This window comes from Leptosomus discolor, chromosome 26 (assembly GCF_034619465.1).
Source record: "Leptosomus discolor isolate bLepDis1 chromosome 26, bLepDis1.hap2, whole genome shotgun sequence".
Lineage (NCBI taxonomy): Eukaryota > Metazoa > Chordata > Aves > Leptosomiformes > Leptosomidae > Leptosomus > Leptosomus discolor.
The window spans coordinates 2,610,810-2,637,822 of record NC_141416.1 but is presented as its reverse complement, the minus strand read 5'-3'; the positions used below and the strand labels follow the sequence as shown (position 1 = coordinate 2,637,822).

At 70.9% G+C, this 27,013-nt stretch overlaps 6 protein-coding genes across 10 annotated transcripts; 3 read left to right on the top strand and 3 right to left on the bottom strand.

Annotated features, from left to right (window-relative positions):
* On the bottom strand, positions 1-1,861 carry LOC147413632 (SMAD family member 6-like). The gene is made up of 3 exons (XM_086478435.1): positions 1,468-1,861; positions 1,201-1,314; positions 1-518 (listed from the first exon to the last, which is right to left on the bottom strand). Exons 1-3 carry the CDS (start codon positions 1,859-1,861, stop codon positions 1-3), a joined length of 1,026 nt encoding a protein of 341 aa, XP_086334561.1.
* A 2,668-nt stretch (positions 1,862-4,529) lies between these two features.
* FLAD1 (flavin adenine dinucleotide synthetase 1) lies at positions 4,530-7,353 on the bottom strand. Its single transcript, XM_086478359.1, has 7 exons — positions 7,207-7,353; positions 6,331-7,090; positions 5,775-5,922; positions 5,486-5,584; positions 5,182-5,371; positions 4,737-4,810; positions 4,530-4,665 (listed from the first exon to the last, which is right to left on the bottom strand). Exons 1-7 carry the CDS (start codon positions 7,351-7,353, stop codon positions 4,530-4,532), a joined length of 1,554 nt encoding a protein of 517 aa, XP_086334485.1.
* A 682-nt stretch (positions 7,354-8,035) lies between these two features.
* On the bottom strand, positions 8,036-9,071 carry CKS1B (CDC28 protein kinase regulatory subunit 1B). Its single transcript, XM_086478403.1, has 3 exons — positions 9,012-9,071; positions 8,221-8,348; positions 8,036-8,131 (listed from the first exon to the last, which is right to left on the bottom strand). The coding sequence occupies exons 1-3, from the start codon at positions 9,068-9,070 to the stop codon at positions 8,079-8,081; spliced, it is 240 nt and encodes a 79-aa protein (XP_086334529.1). The 5' UTR covers position 9,071; the 3' UTR covers positions 8,036-8,078.
* Positions 9,072-15,104: 6,033 nt separating this feature from the next.
* SHC1 (SHC adaptor protein 1) lies at positions 15,105-19,346 on the top strand. 4 transcript variants are annotated; one of them, XM_086478350.1, is made up of 13 exons: positions 15,105-15,203; positions 15,276-15,665; positions 15,877-15,947; positions 16,263-16,326; positions 16,585-16,704; positions 17,146-17,199; positions 17,331-17,382; positions 17,546-17,672; positions 17,794-17,962; positions 18,174-18,227; positions 18,367-18,523; positions 18,644-18,906; positions 19,188-19,346. In XM_086478350.1, exons 1-13 carry the CDS (start codon positions 15,105-15,107, stop codon positions 19,314-19,316), a joined length of 1,749 nt encoding a protein of 582 aa, XP_086334476.1. In that variant the 3' UTR covers positions 19,317-19,346. The 4 variants fall into 4 exon arrangements, with proteins under 4 accessions (XP_086334476.1, XP_086334475.1, XP_086334473.1 ...); XM_086478349.1 differs by having other exon boundaries at positions 15,105-15,665; XM_086478347.1 differs by having other exon boundaries at positions 15,105-15,665; positions 18,174-18,234; positions 18,359-18,523.
* A 1,371-nt stretch (positions 19,347-20,717) lies between these two features.
* PYGO2 (pygopus family PHD finger 2) lies at positions 20,718-22,213 on the top strand. Of its 2 annotated transcripts, XM_086478362.1 has the most exons (3): positions 20,718-20,841; positions 20,947-20,996; positions 21,069-22,213. In XM_086478362.1, exons 1-3 carry the CDS (start codon positions 20,718-20,720, stop codon positions 22,146-22,148), a joined length of 1,254 nt encoding a protein of 417 aa, XP_086334488.1. In that variant the 3' UTR covers positions 22,149-22,213. The 2 variants fall into 2 exon arrangements, with proteins under 2 accessions (XP_086334488.1, XP_086334487.1); XM_086478361.1 differs by having other exon boundaries at positions 20,718-20,996.
* A 1,272-nt stretch (positions 22,214-23,485) lies between these two features.
* PBXIP1 (PBX homeobox interacting protein 1) lies at positions 23,486-26,077 on the top strand. Its single transcript, XM_086478434.1, is given in 11 exon segments — positions 23,486-23,545; positions 23,673-23,772; positions 23,865-23,929; positions 24,014-24,152; positions 24,247-24,462; positions 24,536-24,559; positions 24,644-24,717; positions 24,825-24,950; positions 25,058-25,798; positions 25,801-25,938; positions 25,940-26,077. Coding segments are annotated over 11 exon segments (1,821 nt in total).
* The last annotated feature ends 936 nt before the right edge of the window (positions 26,078-27,013 follow it).

Below are 27,013 nucleotides of genomic sequence, written 5' to 3'. Positions count from 1 at the left end.
TCAGCAGGACAGCCAGCAGGGGCAGGAGGTGATGAACTGCCGGGAGTAGCAGGGCCCCCAGCCCTTGGCAAAGCTGATGCGGACACTGTGGGGGTCGCAGGGGCCCTCCCCGGGGAGCCGCTGGCCCCCCGCACCCCCTGCCCGCTCGTAGTCGAACACCTTTGCCGAGTAGCCAGGCAGCACCTTGAGGACGGTGAGCCCGCAGGCACTGGGGGGCCCCAGGGTGGGCGAGCTGACAAAGATGGGGTGCTCGCTGCGGTTGTAAGCCCACACGCCGCCTGGTTCCCGGCTCAGCAGCAGCCCCCGGCCGATCTTGCCGCGAGCCCGCCGGACGGCACGGCTACGGTGGGCGGCCGGCAGCTGGCCCAGGCAGAACCCGTTGCCCCGCGGCAGCTCACAGAAGATGTTCACCGACGCCTCGTGCACGGCGTAGAGGCGGCCCACACGCGTCCGGTGCTCCCAGTAAGCCAGTTTGCACCAGTAGCCGTCCTTAACGGTGCTCCTGGAGAGGCTGGTGTCTGGCAGGGGGAGAGCAAAGCCGTCACCGCCGGGCAGAGCCACCCACTGCCACACAGGCATGGCCGAGCCACGCAGCTGGAGGGCCCAAGGGGAGAGAGGTGATGGGGAGGGAGTGGGCACTGGGGGGGTCCACGCCCCCAGTTCATGCAGGGCCTGGCAGAGTGGACATGGCGTCCCAGGGATGTCCCAGCACAGGCTCTGGCGTGGGGCATGGGTCACCACTGTGCACCGTCCCCAGCCACTGTCCCTGGGGACCACGGCGAGGGGGGTCCCCGGGTGCGGGGAAGGTGGAGCCCCGGCGGCCAGCGGCCCGGTGGCCAGCAGCCAGGCTGGAGCCGTGGCTGTGTGCGTCAAGGCACATTGTGTGTGTCCCCGTGGGCAGCGTTTCCTCCGGCGGGGAGCCCGGCGCCGCCAAAAATAACAGGAGCCGGCGGGGGGGGAGCAGGGCCCGGTCTGGTCCCCCAGCAGGAACCCCTCGTCCCACGCTGGAGCTTTTCCTCCCGCAGGAGTGGCTGCTGCCTCCTCTCCCCAGTTTTCAGGCTGTCCCCCACACCCCTGCCCCAACCAGCAGTGGGGTGGGGGGCAGAGCTGCCCCGGGCAGCCAGCCCTGCCTGCTGGCCCCCCTGCCCGCTGGGCAAGGGGGGGGTTCAATCAGCCCCTGGCATGGTGGGACCCTCTTACCGCGCCAGTCCCCACCATTGTAGCTGAACTCCAGGAGCTGGGTGCTGGGGTGCTGGGGTTCGTCTGGCCAGGAGGGACCGCAGGATGCCTTCGAGTAGGGAGGTGGTGGGGTCTCTGGTGGGGGGGGGGGGGAGGAGGGAGAGAAGGGAGTGAGGGGCTGGGATGTGCCCCCTGTCCCACCAGAGGACTCCTGAGCCGGCCTCAGGGACGAGAGGTCACAGGGTGGGTGGGCGAGGAGGGGCCCCGGTGGAGCCCCCCGGCACTCACCGGGCGCAGCCAGGCGGCTGAAGTGGTGGGGGTTGCAGCAGAGAGCGGCCACGTCCCCGCAGCCCCCCCGGCCCCCGGCGCAGTAGCAGAGGGGCTTGAGCTCATGGGGCTGGCGGAGGTCGGGCCAGCGGTAGAGTCGGCAGAGCAGCACTTGGGGGGGCAAAGCCTGCTTGGCCCCCCGCAGCTCCCCCCGTGGCGCCCAGACGCAGCCGGACTCCCAAGCGCCCCGGCTCTCCACCGCCTGCACCAGCAGCTCCAGTTCCTCGTCCTTCAGCTTCTTGAAGAGAGCGTGAGCCGCCGGTTTGAGGCCACCGGGGCCATCCTCGGGGCCGGCGGCGGTGCAGCGCTGCCGCCACAGCCGCCTCACCAGCCCGGCACGGCGCGAGCGGAACATGGGCGGCGGTGGGGACCACCTGCGGGGTGGGGAGAGGTGTCACCCCTCGGGCCGGGAGGGTGCTGCGGCCACGGGGGTCCCCAGTGGGGACCTGGTGCATCCTCCTGCGCCGGCAGAGCGGTGCTCCCCTTCCCCACTGGGGCCCCGGCAAGGCCACCCTGCCTGGGTTTGCTGCTGCCCGCGGCTGCCTGCCTGTCCCCCCCATGTCACTGCCTGTCCCTGCAGACACGCGAGGACACAGCGCTGCTCCCAGGCGGACAGGCATCCCCGAGGTCACCATTCGGTGACCCCAAAACCAACCCTCAACGCAGCAGAACCTGCCTGTGCCGAGACGGCAAGGGCAAGGATCCACGTGCCCCTGCCCCCAGCACCCGCCCGCCCCCCTGCCACCCTCCCTGGCGTGGGGCTGGGTGGGGGGTCCCTGGGAAGTGGGTCTCACTCACGGCGGGCGGCGGAGCTGGGTGCGAGGAGCCGGGGCTGCGCATGGGGGCCGTGCTCTGGGGGCGGCCGGCACCGCTCTGCCGGCAGCGCGCCGCTGCCAGGACTTTTTCCTGTGCCGGGACACTCTCCCCTCCCCCGGACCTCCCCGTTTGGGGAATTCATTGATTCACCCCGTCCTGGCCAGCCTTGGGGCTGAGCCGCCACTGAGACCAGGACACGGCAGCAGCGGGGCAGGCGCCAGGCGCGTGGGCTCCGGCGGGATGCCCAGCGCGATGCCACCGGGGCGGATGGAGCCGGCCTGGCTCCACGGGCAGCCGGGCACAGCCGGGAGCCTGGATGGCACCGCGGTCCGCACCGGTGCACTGGCACAGGGCAAGGTCCGGTCGCAGGAGCCGGCCTGGGCAAGGGGGAGCCGTGGGGTGCAGCGGCAAGGCGTCATCCTGGCAGCCCCCATCCCTGCCTGCGTCCACACGAGGGTCGCAAGGACCACCTGAGTCCCCCGTGACACCCCAGGTGGGGGTCCCTGCTGCCTCCCAGCCCACCCCCCAGCCAGGGACCCCCACGGGTGCTGGGCAAGGGTGGGAGCCCGCTGCACGACAAAGCGGCTGATGTCAATGGGACCCTTATCCTGTGCCGGGCCGTGCTTCCTGCTCCCGACTTCCCGCCGAGATAAGGGAGGCCGCGCTGGCGCCAGGCGCTGCCGCCGGCACTGGGGCGCACGGAGCTTCCCCTGCGCCGGGGACCCGCAGCCCCCACCAAGCAGCCAGGCACCGGCACCGAGCTGGCGCGGGCGGCACGGTGGGCTCAGCCTGCTCAGGGGACCCCCAGCCATCCCCACGGCGAGGCCTCGGTGCCCGACGCGTCCCACCGGCCGTGACCTTTGCGGCAGCTCCAGCCAGGCTGGGTCCTTTGGGGACATTTTGCTCCGGCTGCTTCCCGCTGGCTCTTGGCGGCGCCGGTGCCGGTCAGGCGCACGGGGCTGGGGCAGGAAACGGCCTGGAGCGGGACAAGTGGAGACGCTCTTTAAACAAGGGCTGAGTCACTGGCAGGGATAAACCCAGCGGAGGGACAGGCAGGAGGGACAGGCAGGAGGGACAGGCAGAGCCACGGCTGCCCACTCCTGCCCTCGGCCCCAGGCAGAGGCGATGGGCGAGCTGGGGTGCCTCGGTGCTAGCTGGTGCGAGGGTTGGAAGGTTTGGGAGCGGGAAGCCGTGCTCCCAGAGCCCTCCCCAAACACACCCAGCCGGGTCGGGTGCTGCTGAGGTTTATTGGGGTCTCTGTGATGGGGGGGGGTGGGGGGAGCGCAGGCTGGAGCGGGGTCTCGGCGCTGGGGTTCCATCAGGTCCATCAACAAGCAGTCCTGGGGAGGGGAGAGAGGCACAGGGGGGTGAGGACCCCCTTACAAGCACCACGGCTGCACCCACGTCACCCCCCCAGGACCACCAGGGCCAGGCTCCCGTCACCCCCCAGGCACCACGGCCAGGCCCTCATTACCCCCAGAAGCACCATGGCTGGGCCCCCATTACCCCCCAAGCACCACAGCCAGGACCCCCATCACCCCCCAAGCACCACGCTGAGCAGGCAGCTGAGGGCAGGGCACTCACCCATCACGCAGGGGCAGGCAGGCGGTGCCGGGGGTCCTGCAGCATTGCGGGGGGGGCCGTTCCCTAGTCCAGCAGCACACGGATGCACCAGCTGCAGAGCAGCAGGTAGACGCACTCCCGCAGCAGCCGCAGCAGCCAGGAGCCCAAGCGCAGCCCCAGGGAGGTGCCAGGGGGTGCCGGCAGTGCCACCACTCGTGCCACTCGCCTCGGAGCGCCCGGCGGACGGGCCGCTGCGGTCCGGAGGAGGCGCATGGCCGACGAGGGATCAGCCGGGTCTGGCGCGGGGAGGCAGCTGCGCCGACACGTGGGTGCCCGGTAAGTGCTGGAACCTGCTCCATTCTCTGCGCTTCAAAAGCCTCCACAATAGCAGGAGCGGGGAGGGGGCACTGCCCGGGGACCCTTTTGTTCGGGCAGGCCTCACCCCCCCACCCTGCTCCCACCAGAGCCCCGAGGGGACCAGCACGGCGCAACGCAGACCACAGGCTGAGCGCAGCAGGTTTATTCAGGGCTGGCAGGCAGCAGGTTTATTCAGTGTCATCCCCGGCAGCGCCAGGGATGTCCGTGGGGGAGCCAGCCACTGGCAGCGTCCCAGCAGAGCCTCCCTGAGTGCGGCCCGTGGGCCTTCACTGGCGGGAGGTGCGCTCGTCTTCCTCGTTTTCCAGCTCGTAGGCAGGCCGGTAGCTCTCCCGGCCCCGGGCGTCGGTGTAGCGCAGCGCTGGGTTCTTCAGCGTGTTGGCCGTGCTCCCCAGGGAGGTGTAGCTGCGGAGGAGAAGGCAGCTGCAAGGCTGTGCCCAGGGCCATCAGCAGGGAGGGCAGCGCTGGGCACTCACCCCTTGTCGTAGAGGACGCAGTAGGGGACAAAGAGCTTGCGCAGAAACTCCCAGATGTCCCGGTAGGTCCAGTCCTGCAGGCAGAATTGGACAGGGATTGCTGCAGAGGCGGGCGGGCTGCCTCCTCGTCCCCGGGGAAGCCAGCTGGCCTCCCCCTGAAGAGCACATGGCAGAGCCAGCTGGTCCCCGGAGCCCCAGAGCACCCCAGTCCCTCCCAGCACCTCCCCAAAACTGACAGCACCAGGCAGCTTGGCTGCAGCGAGGGGCACCCACAGCCGTGCAACGGGGCAGGAGAAGCTCTGGGGAGAAGTGGAATGGGGAGGGAAGCCCCCCGGGATGGGGGTGGGTTAGTGCTGGCTTCCAGCCCCGTCACTTTAACCTGCCAGGCTCACTCCCCTGCCGAGCAGGGACAGCCCCGTCCCCAGCGCAGGCGGAGGCCACGTACCAGCAAGGGGTTCACCCGCATGTACGGGGGCCAGTTGGGGTCCGTCGCGCACATGGGCTTCAGGGTGCGCGAGTAGGGGTCCGTCCGCCGGGTCCCCATCAGCACGGCCTCCAGCTGGGGCTGCTGCTCCTTCAGGCGGGCCAGGGCCTCCCGGATGGAGCCCTCCACTGTGCGGAGCTGGACCTTGTACCTGCGCAGGCAGGACGGGCAGCTGCCTGCTGGGCTGCGGAAAACGCTGCTCACCCCCCCCTCTCCAAGCCCCCCCCCCCCCCCCGTTCCTGCCTGGTGGCCCACCCCTCTGTACCTCTGGACGGTGGCCTGGATGAAGTGCTCCATTTCGGGGAAGGCGGCCGTGATGCGGATGTAAAGCACCTGCAGCTTCTCCTGCCTCGCCGGGTACCGCCTGCGGAGAGACCCGTCGGGCGGCGACTGGAGGCAGGGCAGCCGCCCAGCCCCCGGGAGCTGCGACCCAGGAATCCGCTTGTTTCTCCCCAGAGCGGGGCAAGGGAGAGCCCTGGAGCCCCGGGCTGGGGTCTGCGGGACCCCCTCACCCCTGCCCCAGGCCAGGCTGGTGGAGCCCTGCGGCCGGGTACCTCTCCACGGCGGCGTGGACGAGGTGCAGCAGGGCCGTGCAGTCCTTGCCCCCGTTGAAGCCCACGCAGAGCTGGGCCAGGCTGTACCGGTCCAAAGCCTCCTCAATGGTCCGCAGTGCTGCTGCCACCTTCTGCCCCAAGGCCGAGCCTGCCGGGAGGGGACGGTCAGGGCCTCGCCGCTGCCTGTGGCACCTCGCCCTCCGGGCACATCTTGCCACACCGCGGAGCCACCCTCGGCACCGCAGCGTGGAGCCAAGAGCTTGTGCAACCCGGGACGGGACAGGGATCCTGCCTGCGCAAGGGAACGGTGGCACCGCTCCCCCAGTGCAGGCTGTGCTCTGAGGGACTGGCACCAGCTGGCCTTAACTTTACATCTCTCATTCCCACCCCTGTGGGATGAAGCCCACTGCAGCCACAGCACCAGCAAAGCCTCAGCACCCCTCAAAGCCCCCCAAGAACAGGAAAGCTCTGCTCCCAGGCTGGGCTTCCCCCTGCTCCAGCCCTGCAGGAGCAGCGTGGCGGCACCGAGGCGTGCTGCAGCCCCGCTTCCCTGTACCTGACTCCGCCAGGCCGTACACCTCCGCGGCCGCTGGCGAAACGCAGTCCGTCACCAACGGCACGACAACGCCCGGCGGCAGCTTCTCCACCAAGAAGCGATGCGCTTCCTCCAGCTCCTGCTCCGACTCCGAGTCCAGCGTCAGCTTCACGCGGTAGTAGTTGTTGGCCCAGTCTGGGTAGGAGCCCAAGCTGACGCGGCCCTGGAAGGTGGCGTTGACCTGGTCCAGCACGGGCGCGATGAGGATCTCGTCGGCCGCCACGTAGATGGCGCGGGAGTGGAAGCGGGTCCCCTCGTTGCGGAAGAGGTGGGCCAGGCCGTCCAGGGCGCGCTCCATCAGCGCCGGGATGCCGGGGAAGATGTAGACGTTACGCACGCTGACCAGCGGGTACTTGAAGGCGCTGCCCGTGCGCCCGTCCGTGCCGTAGTTGAGGCGGGAGGACTCGGGGACACGAGCCAGCTTCATCTCGGGGCACCGCGCGTCCGTCTTGCCGAAGAACTTGTGCACCAAGGCCACCAGCTCAGGGTGGGGGGTGACCTTTTCCCCGAAAGCCCTGGCCACGGCCTCGAAGGTGACATCGTCGTGCGTGGGGCCGATGCCCCCCGAGGTCAGCACGTAGGTGAAGCGGGCGGCGAAGGCAGCCACCTCGTCGGCGATGGCGTCCACCTCGTCGGGCACCACCGAGATCCGGGCCACCCTCACGCCCAGGGCACGCAGCCGCCGGCACATGAAGAAGGAGTTCGTGTCCTGCGTGTGGCCCTGGGGGGACGGAGACACCCGTGACGGCGGGGACCCTCGGGCCTGCCACGACCCTGCCCGCCCGCCCCCCCGCAGGCCCGGCTCGCCACCGGCCCAGGCCCCGGCCCCGGCCGCACCTTGAGGATCTCGTCGCCGATGACGATGATGCCGGCGGTGGCGGCGGAGCCCCGGGCCGCCGTGGGGCTGGAGGCCGCCATGAGGCGGGAGGCGGCGGCGCGCAGGGCCCCGCCCGCCCGCAGCGTCCCCCGCAGCGCCCCCCACATGGGCCCGGCCGGCCGCCCCCGCCCGGAAAGGCCGCGACACCGCCCCCGCGCTCTCATTGGCCGGGCAGCGTGCCCGTCACGAGGCATTGCCAGTACGGATTGGTCGGGAGGCGGCAGCCGCGAGGACACAACCATCGCGGAGGGCGGGGACGACGGTAGCTCCCCCGCTGCGCAGTGGGCCCGCCCGGCACGCGGCGGGCGGGGGGGGAGGGCGGTGGCACGTGCGCCTCCGCGGGGCACCGGGAGCCCCGCCTACCCGGTACCGGAGCCCTCCCGCCAGCCCCCCCCCCCCCCCCCCCAGGAGCACCCACACCCCCTCCCAGACCCCAGGAGACCACACCCCCCCCCCCCCCCCCCCAACCCACCGGGAGGAGGGGGAGGCTGCACGGAGGAACCCCCCCCTCCCGGTTACCGGGAGCACACCTGCACCGCCCAGGCAGGCCGCTCCGAGGTACCGTGAGCCCCTCCCCACCCCCGCCTTGTATCCCACCCCCAAAACACGACAGACAGGAGCTCCCAAACATCCATTTATTGAAACTCCGGAGCGCGCTCAGGCTCACGGTGGGGAGAGACCCCCGGTACCGGGGCTGAGGCGGCACTGAGGGTCATGGGCACCCGCCAGTGCCGCACGGGGCGAAGCCCCCTGAGAAGGCCGAGGAAGAGGAGGAGGAGGAAGGTGCTGTCTCAGCTCGGGCAGCAGGGGCTTCGGCGGGCCCGGGGGTCGCTCACTTCTCCGGTTTCTTGGGCAGTGGCCGACGGAAGAGCAGGATGTGGGGCTCTGGGGGGGGGGGGGGGAGGGGGTGAAATGGAGGCGGGGGGTGTCAGGCCGGGTCCCCCGGCTGCCGCCCGCCCCCCCCCGGGGCTCACCTGGCTCGTGGATCATGTAGTGGACCCAGCCCTGGCTCTGCTGCACCCCCAGGTTCCGCCACTCCGACTCCGACAGCAGGTGGGTCTTGGGCACCAGCTTGGCGATGTCCTTGGGCAGCATCACGTGCCTGCGCCCCCGCACCCCTCAGCCGCCACCGGGGTACCCCGGGGAGTGGCACATCCCCACCCCCACCACCTCCCCGGGACATCCCCCTCCCCCGCCCCCGGCTGGGGATTCCCCACCGGGGAGCTGTTAACGGGATCAACGCCCCGCTCCGAGATGGAGCCGCTACTGGGACACCCAGAACCACCCCCCCACCCCCCCCCCCCCATCTCATCCCCCGTTACCGAGAGAACTGATAACCCCTCTTGCCCCACCGGGGAGCCATGGCTCGGGCCCCCCCCCCCCCCCCGCTAGCGAGCCGTTAACGGCCTCAACCCCCCAGCGGCCAGACAACTTCCCTCCCATCCCAGTGGGGAACCATTGCCGGGACACCGCACGCCCCTCCCCCTACCGAGCCGTTACCGGGACGCCCCTTCCCCTGCCCCCCCCCCTCCCGGGAACCGTTACCGGGACACCCCTTCCCCACCCCCACCCCCCCGGGAACCGTTACCGGGACACCCCGCCTCCCCCAGGGAGCCGTTACCGGGACACCCCGCCCCCACCCCACCCCACCCCCTGAGGATCCGTTACCAGGACAACCCCCTTCCCGCCCCACCGGGGAACCATTACCGGAACGCCGCCCCTCCCCGCTGGGAAACAGTTACCGGGCTCCCCTCCCCCGCCTCACCGGTACTCGAACTCCTCGTCGTCGTACTTGTCCGAGTAGTAGATCTGCTTGTGCGCCATGCCGGCGGGCCGCAGTCCGCCCCCTTCCCGGCAGCCCCCGCCTCAGCGCCCCGCCGGGCCGTTGGCGCCCCCGCCCCCAACAGCGCTTTCAAACGCCGCCGCCCCGCGATCCCATTGGTCCGCGCCGCAGAGAGGGCAGCGCGTCACGGGGCGGGGTAAGAGCCCATTGGTTGAAGCTCGCGCGGCGGGGCAGGGCTGAGGCGCCGCTTCCCGGCGGGTCGGGCGCGGCCTACTATTGGCCCGCTCGTCACGTGATGGGGGCGCGGTGAGGCCGCGCTGGAGGGTGTGGGCCGGAAGTGAGTGGCGGCGCGGCGGGGGGAGGGCGGGCGGTGCGGGCGCCGCGGCCGCCGGGACCGGAGGAGACCGGCGCGAGACCCATGGTGCCCCGGTGAGCGCGCGGGCCGGCCTGGGGCGGGGGGGCCGTGCCCGGAGGCCGCGGTGGGGGCGGTGCGGCCTGCGCAGCCCCGCGGGAGCGGCCGGGCCGTGTGGGGCCCTTGGCGGCCGCGCAGGCCCCGTGCTCCTGGGGGGGGGGGACGAGGCCCCGGGGAGCACCCCGCAGCGGCGGTGCCGCCGGGCCTGAGTCCTCCCTACTCGCCGGTGCGTACCGCTCGCCGCCACTACCTTCCGCGGAGCGAGCGGTGGGTCTCGCCGCAGCCGCCCCCGGGACCCGGCGCTGCGGGGGCCGGGCCGCCCTTCCCTGCTGCTTCTGCGTGCCCGGTGCGGGGGAGCCGAGTAGGGTGCGCGGGACGGGCCCGGCCCCCTCCCCTGGGCGGCCCAGCCTGGGGCTGGAGGCGGCGGAGGTGCCGGGCTGTGGTAGCCGCTCGGTTGCCTCCAGGTCTCGGAGTGACTCCGGTGCCCTGGACCCCTTCCCCCGCCCGGTGTGGCGGCTGCTGTGCGTGCCCAGGGCCGCTCGCTGGGCTCCAGCTTACGTTGCCCCGTCCCGGGCGCTCGGGGCTGCATGCCGGTGTGGTACAAAGGAGGGAGGCCGGCTCGAGGGATGCTGTCAGGGCCTGGGGAAAACCCCTGGACCCCAGACTCCGTGACTCCCAGCAGGGACCGGGCACCGGCTGAGTTTAGAGGGATCCTTGGCCTCCACAGTGCCTGGGTGCACCTTCCTGCCATCCTGCCTTCAGCCCTGCCTGCTCTTCGATGCTTCAGAGGGAGGCAGGGGGCAAGTACCCGGAGCAGACCTGGCTGTTGCAGACAGGGGCTGATATTCTCCCTTACAGGCCTTTGCCTTCCCCCCCCACCGTGTCCATCTGTCCCAGGCTGTCCCTGCTTCTCCAGTTGAATCTCTTGGACGGGGTCACCCACATGCTGTGCTGGCCCAGGGACACCCCGGACATGCGTTCCAAGGAAACATGACCCAGGCCCTGCCCGCTGGGTTGGTGCTGCGAAAGCCCGTGGGCAAATGCCAGCTCTTGCCACCGCTCCCCTGGGGACGCCCTGGCCATGGTCTGTCCTAGAGGGGTCAAAGCTGCCGCCTCTCCTCGGCTCAGCAGGGCCTGAGGATCCACCCTGGCGGGGGACTGCCATGGCTGGGCTGCCTGTGCCCCCAGGAGCTGCGTAGGGCAGCGTCCCCTCCTCGGGGGGGGGACACACAACTAGACCCCGAGGAGGCTTCAGCAAGGCTGAGCACCCCGGGTCGGGGTCCTGATCCTCCTTCCCTGCCACCAACCTTGGCCCCCAGCGTCCAAAGGGCTTCGTCGCCGCCTTTGCTCAGCAGCGAGTGACCTGCTGCAGTTCTGGGCTCTGCCCAGCGCCGATCTGCGCCGCGGTGCTCGCCAAGCGGGGCCCTCCTTATCTCGCTGCCTCCTGAGTTAATCACGTTAGTGCCCGCCTGGGCTCTGGCTCAGCCTTCCCAGGCCCCAGATAAGGGCACGATCGCTGCGAGGAAGTCAGTCGTGTTTGCTGCCCTGCGCTGCTGGCCTGGCCTGGCCTCCACCGCAGCAGCTGGGCGGTGGGAAGGGCAGCGGCTCTGGAGCTGCTCCTGCTTCGCTGGCTTTGTTTTTCCCCTCGCAGAGCTTCCTGCCCCTCCTGGCTCTCCTCTCGTGGCCTCATTCCATGAGTCCCTTCTTCATCACCCTCCTGGGGAGGAGGGGGCCGCAGCCCTGAGGCTCTGCGTGTCCTTTTGGGGCAGAGTGCCAGTGGAGGGGGTGGCAGGCAGGCAGGAGGGGGCAGCTCTGCCCCCCACCCCGGGCTGCCTCCGCTCCCTCTCCTTGCATGTGGCCTCTGGGTGCTGGTTTTGGGGCCGGGCAGGGATCAGCTCTGACGCTTGTCTTGGGTCATGGAGTGACCTTCGGCCTCTGACACTGTTTGCTGGTGTGGGCAAGGTCTGAGCAGGGCCAGGCTTGGCCTCACGCTCCTGCCCCGGCACATCCTGGCTCCATCCTCCCTCGGCGGGGAGGATTCTCTCGCCCGGTGTCGGCAGCGTGTCCCGCAGCTGCTACGGCCCCGTCCGCCTGCGGTCAGCGCGGAGGAGCAGGGTCTGCCTCTTGGCGCCAGGGCCACCGCCTCGGCGGTCCGGGGCAGGGCTGGCTAACTCCCTGTTTGTCCCCGAACCGCAGGTCGGAGTGCCAGACGAGAGGGGCTGTGCGTTTCTGTTCCCTGCCCGGGGCCTGCCCTGCCCTCCGCCAGCGATGGAGTACGTGGTAAGGACTTCGGTGGAGGGCTAGGTGGCTTCGGTGGTGGATCCTGCCTCCCCTCTCTCCCCGCTGGCAGGGCCCCAGCCTCCTCCCCAGGTCTCCGCTGGCATCTCTCAGCCCCTCTTCTAAGCGGCAGAGAGGTTACACACAGGAATGCGTAGGCGCCGTGTGATGCTGTCATGTTTGGGGGGGGGAAAAACCAGCTGTTGGCTGGATTGGAGTGTTTTTCTTTGCTTTCCCCCTGCCCTGGAGGTTTGGAGATGGCTCCACTGTGGCTGCTGTTGGGCCGAGGGGGTCTCCCATCCCGGGCGAGGTGTGTACGTGCAGCAGCGGCCGGCGTGGCTGCCTGCTCCTCGCTGCGATTTCTTGCCAAACCACTGGCGTGTTCCAGGGCTCTGACTCAGCTCCCAATTTGTGTTTCCTGGGAGGATGTCGGGCGCTGGCCTGGTAGCGGGGCCTCGAGCGTCCCCTCTCTGCTCCTCTTCCTCGCCCCGGGCTGTGTGTGAAGTCCCAGCCTCAGGTGCCTGAAAGTAGCCCGTGTCCCTCCGCCTCTCCTGCGTGCGGGGAGGATCCGGCGCCTCTCCTTGCTGCCGGAGCACGAGGAGCCGCTGGGCTGGGCCGTGTCCCCGGAGCTCCTCGGGGGTGGTTGTTCTGGCTGCTCCGCTCGGGCTCTGCTGCAGGGGCAGAGCTCGCTGCCAGCCTGTCTGGCGAGGGGAAGGGCTGCTGCCTGCTGGAGGGGGCTCACGGGCTGCCTGTTGGGGCAGGGCTGTTGTTCCACGGCTCCGGACGCATCTCGGTGGTGCTCTGAGTCCGCTGGGAAGGGGTCTGTGATGCCCCCGGCTGGGCTCTGGGGCCGTGGCGGCCGCACCTCTGGTCTCCAAGGGCTCGGAACCGTGATATGTCTTGTCACCAGCCGGTGCAGGCTGGCTGGGTGACGTGGGCTGCCTGGCCTCGGGAGGTTCTGATAAAATCAGAAATTATTCCGTCTTCTAAAAGCAGAGGCCTGTCTGAGCAGGGGACTGTGGCTCCTGGGGCGCGCCAGCCCCTCGGTGCGTGTCGGGGGGCGGCTGCTGCGAGGCCTGTCGCCTGTCTGGGCCACAGCCGGGCCCCGGGGGGGGGTGGGAAGGGGCCGAGACCTCCCTGCTCCTGCACAATTCCCTCCTGCTTTTATCCCAGCAAGGCCCTGGGGAAATATCTGGGCTCACAGAGCCTGTGCTGGGGGACCCCAGCCCCACGTCCACCAGCGGCCGGACCCTCGTGGGCAAACCTCGCTGCCCCACACCAGTTTGATGCCGCCCCACTGGGCTCCCCCCCGCCCCCCAGCAGCCGGGGGCTGTGGCTGGCCCCTCTCTGGGGGCTGGCGGCTTCCTGGCTCCCTGGCCCCCGGTTTCCTGCTTTTCTTTGGAGCCGTGGCGCTGCCGGCCACGGGAAGGTCACAGCACGGAGTGGCTGGGGGGCCCCCGGCGGGGACGAGCGCTTCGCGGGACGGCCGGTGCGGGCTCTCGACGCCTGCGGGGACCCCCGCGGGCAGCGGCTGAGGTGGGGGGGTTGACGCTTGCGGAGGCGGGGGTGCGCGGTCGAGGCCGTGCTCCGGCCCCAGGGAGGCGGCGGGCGACGGACCCACCGTTGTGAGCCGCAGCCCCTCGGACCACCACGCAGGAGGCTATTTCCAGCTCCGTCCTGGCTTCCATTTCCCTGTCCCTGTGGCGGCGTGCCAGCGGTTGGGAAGCGGTGCAGGCGGCCGGGCGGTGGGTCCGAGCAGGGAGAGCCCTTCCCTTGGGCTGAATTTACCCAGTTTGGGCTGGGTGGCTGGTTTTGCAGAGAGCCTGGTGCTCAGGAAGAACCTGGCTGGGTCAGAGGGCTGCCCAAAATCCCCGCTTCAGCCCACGGGAGGTGGAAGAGCTCTTGCCCCCTGGGGAGGCTGGTGTGGATGGGGCTGTGGAGAGCGGTGTGGGCGGACTGGCCCAAGGTCCTGCCAGCGTACTGGTGTGTCAGGACAGGGGAGCAGGGGAGATTTGCCCCCGACACCCTGTACCCGCAGATGGGGGGGGGGGGTCTGCTCAGCTCCCAGTGATAGAAGGCGCCGAGGTTTGCCCCCCCGGCCCCGGCATGCTCTCGTCGCCTGCTCCTGCTAGCTCCGCCTGTGACCTTGATTTTTCTGCTCCAGATAGGCGCTGGGTCCCCACCCCTTGCCGGGAGCCCCTCCTGCGCTGCGCCCCAGCCCGCACGCAGCCCCCCGCCACGGGCAGAGCTCGCCCCGCCGCCCGTGAGTCAGCACGGCCCTTCCGAGCAGCGGCGGCCCCTTCTCCTCCTCCTCCTCCTGCTCCTCTCCCGGGAGCAGCCCCCACCGCGATGCGGGAAGCAGCAGCAATGAGCAGCGGCCGCTTCTTCTGCCGGCTCCCCCCCGCCGCCGGGGGCCTGCGCTGAGCCCTGCCTTGCCCGCCGGACAGCCCACCTGTATCTTGCTCCCGGGCATCCTCCTCTTCCTCCCGCCAGCCCTCTGGGTGACATCGCACCTGGAGCCATGCTCTCGAAGGACTGGGTGGCCCCGCATCCCGGGCGGCTGTGAGCACCAGCGGCATCTCGGCGTCGCCAGCCCCTCGCCGACTTCGGGCGCCGCACCCCCTGGCAGAGCCCGGGGAGCCAACGGCGGCCGCTCGCCGCTGGCACGTGGGTCGCGTAGCGCCGGCGGCCACAGAAGGACCTTGTTCGCTCCGAGACGGTGCTCGGAACGGGGCTGGGCTGGGCTTGGATGCGCTCTGTGGCTGCCTTGTCTCAGGGCTTTAAATATTCATGCTTTTGATTTCCTCTGAGCAGCTGGCGGCGGTGGGGCAGCGCAGGGGCTGGGGCGAGGCGGCTGGGGCGGGGGGCAGCCCTGCCGGACCCAGCGGTGGGGCAGAGTTGGCCGGATCCGGCCCCGGCTGAAGACAATGGGATTTGTTCCCGGCCCGGCGCGGGAGCGCCGTGGGGTTTGAAGACCCCAGTGCTGCGAGTTGAGCGCGCTGAGCCCCGCTCCCCCGTGCCGGCGGCTCCCCGGGGCGTTGCCGCGGCCCCCGTTGCCTCCCCGCCGCGGCGGGAGCGCGAGGCTGCTCTCCGTCCGCCTGGATCCGCGCATCCTGGGCTGACGCCGATCGGGATCGATTGGCTGCGACGACGGCACAGAGCCCCCCCGCAGCCCCCCGGACCCGCTGCCTGGCGGCCTGGGGCCGGCTCTGCCTGCCAGCCATGCCGGGCTGGCGCGGACCTGGCGTGGAGCTTGGCCAAAGCTTCGGCTTGGGGGCGGCTTCCCGGTGGCTGCAGGGACTCGGACTCTCCATGGGGCCTCCGTGAGACCCAGCCTGCCGCTGCGTGGGACGGGACGGTCCCAGCCCTTGTCGCCTCTCTCCGGCATGGATCTCCTGCAGAAGAGCAAATACAGCCACCTGCGGAACGAGTCTGTCTCCTCTCTGGAGGAGGCCATGGGGGGCCTGGGGGTCCCGGCCTCCCCGGTGGAGTCGCTCGCAGGCACCCGCTCTCTGCCTGGCTCCCTGTCCTCCTCCTCCTCCCTCTGCCCCGGGGAGCCTTTCGGGGAACTCTCGCCCGAGTCAGAGGACAGCCCCACCACCCTCTGCTCCTTCTTCCCCAAAATGGCCAACCTGAAGCTCTCGAACCCCGCCAACCTGCTCAGCCTGCGGGGCTCCTCAGCCAGCAGCAGCCCAGGGGACCCCAGTCCCTCCGGGATGCTGGCACCAGCATCGGGGGGGGTGGCCAGCCCCGACTCAGCGGGACCTGTCGCTGTCTGTTCCCAGGATATGAACAAGCTGAGCTGCGGGAAGAAGACGCGGGTGGAAGGCGGCCAGCTCGGGGGGGACGAATGGACCCGCCACGGCAGCTTCGTCAATAAGCCCACCCGTGGCTGGCTGCACCCTGATGACAAGGTCATGGGCCCTGGGGTCTCCTACCACGTCCGGGTGAGTGCTGGGGACTGGAGGGGGGTGGGAAGGGTCAGGATGAGGATTTGGGGACCTCCCGGCGTGCTCCTTGCGGGTGGCAGGTGGGCAGTGGGATTCCTGGGGAGGCCAGGGCTGTGGAGCCAGGGGGGCTCAGGGCCCTGACCCCTTCCCTGGCTGTGTGGGGAGGAAATCCAGGGGCTGCCCAGGCTGACCCTGCTCTCTCCCCCAGTACATGGGCTGTGTGGAAGTCCTCCAGTCCATGAGGGCTTTGGATTTCAACACCAGGACGCAGGTCACCAGGTGAGCTCTGCTTCTCCCCAGGGGCGGCCGCTTTTGGGGGGGGTGGGAGCACGTGTCTGAACCCTGCACGAGCCCCTGGGGGCACGTGGGGCTTTTGGTGGGGGCCAGGCTGCCTGTAGCCCCGTCAAATATTAATGCCAGCACCCTTCCCCTGCTGGAAGAGCCCCGGCCGGTGCTGCCCGAGGGCTTCCCCTTTGTCACCGTGTCCCTTGTGCGCTGGTCCCCGTGTCCTCAGTCCCGTGGTTGGGGGATCCTGGGGGAACGGGGAGGGCAGGTGCTGGTGGGGGGACTGACACCCCGCTGTGCTCCCCGCAGGGAGGCCATCGGGCTGGTGTGCGAGGCCGTGCCTGGTGCCAAGGGAGCCGTGCGGAGGAGGAAGGTGAGGCCGGGCCGGGGGGGAGCGTGCTGGGCCGTCTGGGCACGGGGCCGAGGGCCGGATCCCAGCCCAGCTGGCTGGGCCGGGGCTGGGCATCCTGGGGCTCCGATCTCCCACCACCCAGCAGAGCTCGGCAGGAGCGGGGGTGAGGACGAGGTGCCCGTCTCCACGGCGGAGGGCAGCGGGACGTGCCCTGTCCCCCCACAGCTGGGCTGTGTCCGGCCTGGGGAGCCCCTTCCCCACGATGCTGTTTGTCCCCAGCCCTGCGGCCGCTCCCTCAACTCCATCCTGGGCAAGAGCAACCTGAAGTTCGCCGGCATGCCCATCACCCTGACCATCTCCACCAGCAGCCTCAACCTCATGGCTTCTGACTGCAAGCAGGTGAGAGCGGGGAGGCGCTGGGGGCCAGGCGGCTGGCTTTAGACGAGCAGGAATCCTCCTGTCCCCCACCCTGGGCCCCGCTGGGGCAGGGAATGTCCCCAGCCTCCCTAAGGGACGTCTGAGTGGGCTGTGTGACCTGAGCACCCACCTCCCCCCAGTCCCCGGGGGTGAAGAGGTGCTTTGCAGGATCTGTCCCGGGGACTGCGACACCCAAGTCCTCTGGCCTGGGGCCAGGTCTATTAGTTTTGATCCCGCTCCTGGTGGCCCTGGTGGTGTCCCAGTCCTTTTCCTGGTGGCCTGTGGCTCATAACCAGGGCTCTGGAGGCTTGCAAGCCCCAGTGCTGGGCCAGTCCAAGGAAGAGCGTGGCAGGGAGTGGTGGCCACCTCCAGCTGGGTGCAGAGGAGCTCCTGGCCGTGTCCAACAAACTCTCTGCCTTGCAGATCATTGCCAACCACCACATGCAGTCCATCTCCTTCGCTTCTGGGGGAGACCCGGTGAGTATGCAGGGTCCCCGTCCATGCGTGCCATCCTAGGGATCGGTGCCTCTCCTGGCCTCTCCCCGAAATCTCGGGCACCGCACTCGTGGACTGGCAGCCCCGTCTCACCGCTGGTGTCTCGCCCACAGGACACAGCCGAGTACGTCGCCTACGTTGCCAAAGACCCCGTCAATCAGAGAGGTGAGGGCGCTGCGGAGGGTCCTCAAGGCCAGAGCCCCGTTTCGCGGCTGTTTAGGCGCAGCTCAGCGTGGCGGGGAGGCGCTGGGTCTGCCTCGGGCGGGCTCGAGGGATGGAGAACTGAACGTTGGGGTTCCACACTCCCATCCCACCTTTCCCTCCCCAGCCTGCCATATCCTGGAGTGCCCCGAGGGCTTGGCGCAGGACGTGATCAGCACCATCGGGCAGGCCTTTGAGCTGCGGTTCAAGCAGTACCTGAAGAACCCTCCAAAGTTGGTGACACCCCACGACAGGTAAGGGCAGGGCTGCGTGGGAAGCAGGAAAATGGGGAGTGTCTGAGGTTGGCTTGGTTTTGGGGGGGGGGGATGCAGCCCTGGCTGCTGTCAGTTGCTCATCTCTGCGGTGCCCTCCCAGGATGGCGGGGTTTGATGGCTCTGCCTGGGATGAGGAAGAGGAGGAACCAGCCCCAGATCACCAGTACTACAACGACTTCCCTGGCAAGGAACCTCCCATCGGGGGGGTTGTGGACATGCGGCTGCGGGACGGGGCTGCTCAGACCCCCAGTCACTTGGGGGCCACGCTGGTAAGGCTCTGGGCACGTCCTCATGGGGAGACTCTGCGTTACAAGGGAGAGGCCGGGACCCTGACCGGGCTGTGGGCTCCAATCTCGGGGTTATTCCACCACGAGAGCTGTGGCCTGGGTCTCCCCGGCACCTCAAGCAGCCCAGGGTGCGGCGAGGGGGGACAGGGTGGGGAGCGCAGCGGGGCTCACCCCCCCGCTTCTGTCCCTGCAGCCCATCGGCCAGTCATCCGGCGGGGAGTACGACCCTCGGAAGCCGCACGCTCCTGCCCAAGGTAACGTGGCGGCTGCACTCGGTCCCCGTTTGCTTTCCTCGACCCGGGGGCTCGACTGGTGTTGGGAGGGACACGCACTGGTGGCAGGCCGGAGCCCGGCTGACCACGGCGCTCTCGGTCGCAGGGAGAGAGAAGCACCCGGCTCCGGCGGGCGCGTCGGGCCGCCCGGACCTGTTCGATGACCCGTCGTACGTCAACGTGCAGAACGTGGACAAGACGCGCCAAGCGTCGGCCGCCGGCGCCCCTGCGACGGCCAACGGCAGCGCTCAGAGGGACCTCTTCGACATGAGTGAGTGGGACGGCGGCCACAGCCGTGTCCGGGTTCGGGTGGGGGGGTCCATCCTGGGCTGGGGGTGGGCGGCTGTGAGGTCGGTCATGGTCCCCATCCCGTTCCTCTCTCTCCCTGCAGAGCCCTTTGAAGACGCCCTGCGTGTGCCGCCATCCGTGCCTGTGGGGCTGCCCCCTGCCCAGGTGGTGGCCTCCATGGAGGAGCAGCTGAGACGGGAGCCGTGGTACCACGGGAAGATGAACCGCAAAGAGGCCGAGAAGCTGCTGAAGGTGAACGGCGACTTCTTGGTGCGGGAGAGCACCACCACGCCGGGCCAGTACGTGCTGACCGGCTTGCAGGGCGGGCAGCCCAAGCATCTGCTGCTCGTCGATCCCGAGGGAGTGGTGAGTCCATGGAACACCCCCGGGGACGGAGCTTGGCAGGGCAGAGCTGGGGGGCTTGGGGGTTACAAGAGCCACCAGGGTGTTGGACTTCCCTGCCCCTCCTCGGGGGCTGCCCCTGTGCTGGCTTGGGGGTTGAAGAGGGGCCTGGTGGAGCTGGGGGGTGAGGGCTCGGGGCCGAGCCCGGGGAGGCTGGTGGTTTTGGCCTCCTGTGGGCACGGGTGGCCTCCTGACTGCCCCTTGGCCTCCTGACTGCCCCTTCCCCGGCCCCCCCCCCCCCCCAGGTGCGGACGAAAGACCACCGCTTTGAGAGCGTCAGCCACCTCATCAGCTACCACATGGACAATCACCTGCCCATCATCTCCGCCGGCAGCGAGATGTGCCTGCAGCAGCCGGTGGAGAGGAGACTGTGAGCGCCCGGGGGGGGCCCCCAATGTGCAGCCCCCCGCCCCCTCGGCCCTGCTCCCTGCCCTAGGGAGCCCTCGGACTCTCAGCCGGGTGCTCTTCCCCGGGACTGAGCATGGACTTGGCTGGGGACACGGGACCTGTCCCCCTCCGCCACTTGGAGCTGGTGGCCGGGGGGGGGGGGGGGGTGCGGGCAGCGTGGTGTGAGCTTGCCTGCAGGGTGGGGGGGCTGGTTTTGCCAAAGCCCTCCCCTCCCCCCCCCCGCCTTCTTCCCAGCTCCAGCCTTTGCACAGCAGCTCAGCTCCTACCAAAACCCGGCCTTGCTGCCGTGCTGCGGCCGCTCTCCTGCTCACCGGCGTGGGCGAGGGGCTGGCGGAGCTGAGCTCCCCCGAGCCGGGGTGGGGGGGTGGGGGGCAGCCCGGCCTTGTCCCCTGCCCCCAGGCCATGGAGGGGAAGGGGGGGGGGGGCTGGGGGGGGGACACGACTCTGCTCCCCCAAGCACAAGGCCCGCCCGGCCCCACACCGACTGTACCCGATCACTTTACGTGTTAACTCTGTGCCTTGACCCCGCAGGTCCCACACTCTTATGCAATGCCGGGGGGGGTCGGGGGGTCGGGGGCAGAGCCCCGCCCCCCCCCCGTGCTCCCGGCCCCTCCGGCCGTGCCCCTTCTCTGGGATGTGCTCCCCTGCACCCCCTCCTGCCCGTCCCCCTCCCCCCCCCCAGGGTCTTGGCTGGGCATGGCCGGCTCTGGCAGCCCCGGGGGGGCGGCAGGAGCCCCCCTGCCTTGCATGCACGGTGTTACCCCCCCCACCGCCCCCCAAGCCAAAGTGCAGCCCTGCTCCTCGCAGCCCCGGGCCCCTCGGGCCCCGCTATACCAAAGGAACCGGCGGTTGGTATTAAAGTTGATATTTCTCTAGGCCCTGGCTGCTGTGAGGGGGGGGAGGGGGACACCGGGAGGAGGGGGGGGCAGGGGGGCGAGCACCGGCCCCACGGCCCCGCTGGCGTCGGCGTCGCCCCCTCGATCGGCACAGGGTTACTTCGCCTTCCCCTCCCTCCCCCCCCCCCCCCCGCCGGCCTTACTCATGGTACGTCCCGCTCACCCCTGCGGCCGCTGCAAATGGTTTGTCCCGCGCCGCTTCACCCCGTATCCGCGCCCAGCAATTGGTTCGTCCCGCTTCCCCTCCTTCCCCCCCCCCCCCCCCAGGACCTTGCACGTGGTTCGTTCCACCACTGCACTCGGTTCCCCCCTCCGCCAAGCGCCTGATGGTCGCTTCCCGCGCAGTCTTGCCCCGCCCCGCCCGCGGTGATTGGCCCCGCGCGGGCGCTGGTTCCGGTTCCGGTCGAGGCCGCCGCGCGCCGTGCGGAGGAGCGGCGGCGGGGCCATGGCGCCGCGGCGGCTGTGAGGGCCATGGCGGCCCCGCACGGGGAGAAGCTGGAGGGAGGCGTCCCGGCCCCGCCGCCCCCGCCGGGGCCCCCGCACCCCGCGGGCAGCGCCGCCGCCGGCGGGCCCGGCCGGAAGCAGGGGAAGGCAGGTAAGCGCGGGCGGCCGGGCCGGGCCGGGCCGGCGGGGTTGGGGAGGGGGCCGGTGGGCCCGGCTGATGCGGGCCCGGCTGATGCGGCCCGGCTTGTCCCTGTAGGGCTGCAGATGAAGAGCCCCGAGAAGAAGCGGCGCAAGTCCAACACGCAGGTAGGGCCGGGCAGCGGGACCGGGGCCGGGACCGGGAGGTCCACAGCCCTGACCGCCGCCTTCTCCCCGCAGGGCCCCGCTTACTCCCACCTCTCGGAGTTCGCCCCCCCGCCCACCCCCATGGTGGATCATCTGGTGGCTTCCAACCCCTTCGAGGATGACTTCGGGACCCCCAAGGTGGGGGCGGCCCCCGCTCCCTTCCTGGGCAGCCCCGTGCCCTTCGGGGGTTTCCGCGTCCAGGGGGGGATGTCGCCGCAGGTACCCCCCGGTTACGGCGGGGGCCCCCAGCCGCTGCGGAGGCAGCCCCCTCCCTTTGCCCCCGGGCAGATGGGCCCGGCCTTCAGCATGCCCCCCCAGAACCCCAACTACGTCCAGCCGGGGGGCATGAGCTTCCCCGGGCAGCCCTTCAGCCAGCCCCTCGGACAGAACTTCAGCCCCCCCACGGGGCAGCTCATGCAGGGGCCCGTCGGGGGCTTCGGGCCCATGATCTCCCCCACTATGGGGCAACCCCCCCGGGGGGACATGGGCCCCGGGCCGGCCCTCAACCCCCCCGGTGGGCCGGCGGTGGCTCAACGCTTCAGTCAGCCCGGGAACCTTTTTGGACAGTCGCCCATGCAACGCCCCGGGCAGAACATGCCCCCCCTGCCCCCCACCGCCAGCCCCTTCCCCGGGGCCGACCCCGGCTTCCCCAGCAGCGGCGAGGAGGGGGGTAAGAACCTCAACCCCCCTCCCAGCACCTTCCCCCAGGAGCAGCATTCGGGCTCCCCCGCTGCCGTCAACGGGGCGCAGCCCGCTTTCACCCCCAACAGCGCCGGCCGCGGCGCCGGCACCCCCGAAACCAACAGCCTCCCGCCGCCTCCCCCCGGTAAGGCGGCCGGCGGTTCGGGTCACCAGCCGCCCCCGGGGCTGGTGTACCCCTGCGGGGCTTGTCGCAACGAAGTGAACGACGACCAGGACGCCATCCTGTGCGAGGCCTCTTGCCAGAAGTGGTTCCACCGGGAGTGCACGGGGATGACGGAGAACGCCTACGGGCTGCTCACCACCGAGGCCTCCGCCGTCTGGGCCTGCGACTTCTGCCTGAAGACGAAGGAGATCCAGTCGGTCTACGTGCGGGAGGGCATGGGACAGCTGGTGGCCGCCAACGACGGCTGAGCCGCCCTCCCGCCGCCGTGTACAGCTTCCCCCGCCGATTTAGGACCAAAACCCATTTTTTTTTTTGTTGTAGCCATCACACCTCCCTCCCCCCACCCCCCACCAGCCAGAGAGACAGTGCTGGGCACCGGCTGCAGCTCCTCACCGGGCACCGGGGCCGGTGCTGGCCGTGCCGTTACCGGCCCTTGGTTGTAGGGGAGGCTCCGGTCCTGGTGCATGGGCTGGGGGTGGGGGGGACTAAAGCTCCCCGGTGCCCCCCCGCAGCTCTGCCTGGGGGTGGGGGGGGTGTGATCCGGTCCCCACCGCCATCCGTGACTCCCCCCTTGGGGCTCTGCAGCGGTCCCGGTGCCCGCCCTCCACACGCTCGGGGTGGTTCTGGTGCTCCGTAGCCCCGCCCCTCCCCGGTGCTCGGGATGGTCCCGGTCCCGGTGCTATCCCCCCCCCCGCCCCCTCCCCGTTTTAGCCGATCGTTAATGGAAACTTTTGTACCGTCGCTATAAAACTCTGAAACCGGCGTGTCCGTGTCTCGCTCCGCTCCCGCCGGGAATGGGGATGGGGATGGGGATGGGGGGGGGCGGTGTCCGGTACCGGAGGAGCCCGACGTGCCCCCCCCCCCTCCCCGCCCCATTGGTCCGTCTCGGCCGCCGCCCGCTCCCATTGGCTGTTTTTGTCACGTGCCCGCCCCTTCCCGGGGGCGGTGACCGGCACCGGGGGAAAGTTACCGGAGGGACCGAGGAGAAAGTTACCGGCGGGACCGCGCCCGGCAGCGCCACCAGGTACCGCCCGGGCCCGGGGGCCGCCGCGGCGGATTCCGCTACCCCGGGGCGGGGCCGGAACCGGGAGCAGGACCGGGCGGTGCCCGGGGACAGCGGCCCCAGGCCCGGGTTGCGCAGCGGGCACGGCTCGAACGGGCATCGCCCGGTGCGGCGGCCGCAGGGACCGGGAGGGTATCACCGCCCGCCGCGCCGGTTTCGGGTCCGTGTCGGCGGGGGCTGCCCGAGGTCCCCCTCCCGGTACCGCGGGGATTCGGTGCCCCCATGCCGGGCCCCGCGTTCCCCCCCGTCCACCTGCCGGGCGGCATCAACCGGCTAAAAATACCCCGCGGCGGCAGCTGGTGGCGGCGGGGGGGCGCACGGGGCGGGGGGGTGTCCGGTCTTCCCGGGGCCGCCGGTGCTTCGGCCGGGGTCGTTCCCTCCAGCAGCCGGGGGTCCGGGCAGGGTTTGGGGCTCAGCCGTCGCGGGGACCGGGGCTCTCCCGGTCATATCTCGGTGGAACCGGGAGCCAGGTCCCGTCCGTCCGTCCGTCCGTCTCCTTGCAGGTGGCCCCCGGCCGTCCCCATGGCGGAGCACTCGGCCTCCCGGGACCCGGAGAGCAGCTGGGTGCTGGCGGGCGGCGAGGTGAGGGCTGGGGACACCCCGGGGCAACACCCCAGGGGCTGCCCGGTGCTGCGGGCAGCGGCGGGAGGCAGACGGCGGTTGGGGCCGAAGGTGCCACCGTCCCCCGCCCCCTGTCCCCTTCTCCCAGGGTCTGCTCGCCGACACGGTGGGCCCAGAGCAGGATTTGGCCTCCCACGGGGCTGAGGATGAGGAGCCGGAGGAGAAAGGCACCGGGGACACCGTCACAGGCAGGCGGCGGCTGTGGGGACGGGGCAGACCCAGTGTGTCCCCCCCCCTGCCCGGTGCCACCGGCTCACGGCCGCTCTCTGCCTCTCCGCAGCCGTGGCCACCAATGGCCACGTTCACCAAGCCGCCTTCGCCAGCCAGACCCCACACCCCGAGGGGGTAAGACTGGGAGCCCGGGGGGGTGGGGGTGCGTCTGGGGTCCTGCTCACCCCGTGGGGACGTGTGACACCCCTGTGTCCGCAGGACACGGAGGAGTGTTGGGGTGTCGGGGCAGTGCCGGGTCCGGATGGCTCCGTGGAGCCCGACGTGCCGGATGGCGACGAGCAGGACGAGCCCAACACCGAGGCGGAGCCGGGACCCTGCCCTGACACCCTCAAAGCAGGTCAGGACCCCCCAGGGGACCGGCCCAGGGGGGGGTCAGTGCTGGCAGTACTGGGGTGCAGACCCTCCCTGGACGCACCCCTGTCCCTCCCCAGGGCCACCAGTGGAGGAGGGGAGCTGCACCAGCAGCGACGACGACGTGGAGGGGTTGCGGCGTCGGCAGGGCCGTGAGCCCCGTCCCGGTCCCCCCGCTCCCGCACCTGCCCCGCACCGGGGGACACCGGAGGCGGGTGACGAGGACGGGCTCAGCATGAGCAAGTACCTGCTGGGCGCCTTGGCGCTGGTGGCCGTGGGGCTGATGATCGTCTCCGGTGAGTGGGGGGTCCCAGGGGTGGGGTGTCAGGGGGGCTTGGCATCCCCCTTAGTGTCCCTTCCTCTCCGCAGGTGGCATCTACGACCCGGCGGATGGTGAGTACAGGGGGGCCTGTCCTGCCCCCGCAGCCCCCAGGACGTTGGGCTGCAGTCGGACATTCCCGTCTGGTTCTTCCGCAGGCCCCGTGGAGAACGTGGTGACCCGGGACGGGGTGGCCGGGGAGCGGGAGTCGCCGCTGCCCGCCGACGGCAATGTACGGAGGGCGTCCATGGCGGGGCTCGGCCCCTCTGTGCTGGCCAAGAGGCGGCGTCGGCGGCGTCCCCAGCCCCCCCCAGGGCTCCTATCCTCCCCCTCCCCCAGGACTCACAGCAGACCCCCCCCGTGTCGGACACCGGGGACCCCCAGAGCCTGCAGGCCATGACCCTCCTCCTGGACAAGCTGGCCAAGGAGAACCAGGAGATCCGGCTCATGCAGGCCGAGCTGCAGGTGGGCAAGCGCAGCCGTGCCGCGGGGCAAGCCGGGTGCCGCGTCCCGGCGCTGCTCACCCCCTCCCGCCTCGCTCACGGCCCCCCCGCTCCCTCCCGCCGCCCCAGGCCCACAAGGAAGAGCTGCACGCCCTGCTGCGGAGGAGCGAGGGCCAAGCGGCGGCGGCCGGCGCGCAGCAGCAGAGCTTGGCCGCGGAGAACGCGCGGCTGCGCGCGGCGCTGGAGCGGGAGGCCGCTGCCCTCCACGACGCCCGGGACGAGCTGCGGCGCCTGCGGGCTGCGGGGGCGCCGGGCAGCCCCGGTGCCAAGGAGCCGGTGGTAGAACAGCCCCCCCCCAGCACGGGTACCCCGAGCCGTGGTGAGGACACGGCATGGCGGGAGGGTGCCCAGTGGCACGGCTGGCTGGCTTCGGTGCGGCGGGAGCTGGCGGGCGCCCTGGAGCGGGCGCGGGGGCCTGGGGGTGTTGAGGGGCTGGTGGAGGAGCTGAGCGCCCTGGAGCGGCGCCTGGGCCGGGAGCTGGAGGCGGAGGGAGCCGAGCCCTTCCCCAAGCCCTGGAAGAAGCCGTTCAAGGCAGACAAGAAGGAGAGCAGGCGGCACAAGCGGCACGGCGCAGGGGGAGCCCCCCACGAGCGGGAAAGGAGGGAGCAGGGCAAACCCCACGGGCACGGGAAGGACCCCCGGCCCCCCCGGGAGCACAAGCCGGGCAAAGCCCGGGGGAAGTCACCTCATGGCCCCTCGCAGCGTGACCCCCGTGAGCTGCCCCCGCTCAGCCGCTACCGGGCACCCCAGGGATGCTCGGGGGTGGCCGATTGCGCCCGCAAGGAGGGCCAGGAGGTCCTGGGGGGTTGCGCCTGGAGCCGGTGCAGAAGGCGCAGTTTTTGCAGCTCCTGGAGGGGTTCATGGGCGGCACGGCTGGGGGGGGCACTTTGGGGGGGCTGGCGGCGCGGCTGGACGGTGCCTTCGGGGCCGACGGCGCCTTCGCCCACGACCCGCCTGCGCTTCGCCGACTTTGTGGACGACGTGGAGGAGCTGCTGGAGGAGGTGGCGCGGCGGGAGCGGGGCGACGAGGAGGCGGCCGACGGCTTCGAGGAGTACGTGCTGCGGCACTACGCCGGGGACGGCGGGTGAGCCAAGAGGGGGGGATGCTGCTGGGGGGGGTGGGGCGGGTCCCAGGGGGTGCTGAGCCCCGGCACCCCATCACGGCAGCACCCCGTCTTCTTGCAGCACCGCCGGGAAGGAGCGGGACCGGAGAGCCGCGCGGCAGCACGGCGTAGGGGGGTAGAGCCGTAGCGTACCGGGGCGGCCGCCCCACCACCCAGCCTTCATCCAGCACCCCCCAAAGCAAGGGCTGCCCATGGGCTGTTTTTGGGGGAACCAGGGGCTGCCGTCGCACCCCACGGGACCGGGTGACACCGGGTCCCCGACCAGATGCACTGTGTGATGCTGCACTGCTGCCACGCAATAAAGTCACCGCTGGGCAGAGCTGGGCCGCGTGTGGGGCAAAAGGGGGTGCTGGGGGGAGGAAAGGGGGTGCAGGTGGAAAGGGAGGGTGTTGGGAGTGAACAGGGGGTACTGGGAGGAAAGGGGGGTGTTGGGAGTGAAGAGGGGGTGCTGGGAGGGAAGGGTGCTGGGGGAAAGAGGGGTGTTGGAGGAAGGGATGGGGGTGCTGGGAGGAAAGGGGGGGGGTGGGGGGGAGAAGAGGGGGTGCTGGGGGGGAAAGGGGGTGCTGAAGGGGGAAGGGATGCAGGTGGAAAGGGGGGGAGTTGGAAGTGAACAGGGGGTGCTGGGGGGGAAGAAGGTGCTGGGGGAAAGAGGGGTTTGGAGGAGGAATGGGGGTGGTGGGGGGATGGGGATGCTAGGAGTGAACATGGGGTGCTGGGGGGGAAGAGGGGTTCAGAGGTGGGGTGCTAGGAGGAGAGGGAGGTGCTGGGGGGGAAAGGGGGGTGCTGGGGGAAAGGGGGGTGTTGGCAGTGAACAGGGGGTGCTGGGGGAAAAGGGTGCTGGGGAAAGGGGTTCAGAGGAGGGATGGGGGGTGCTTGGAGGAAAGGGGGGTGTTGGGGGGAG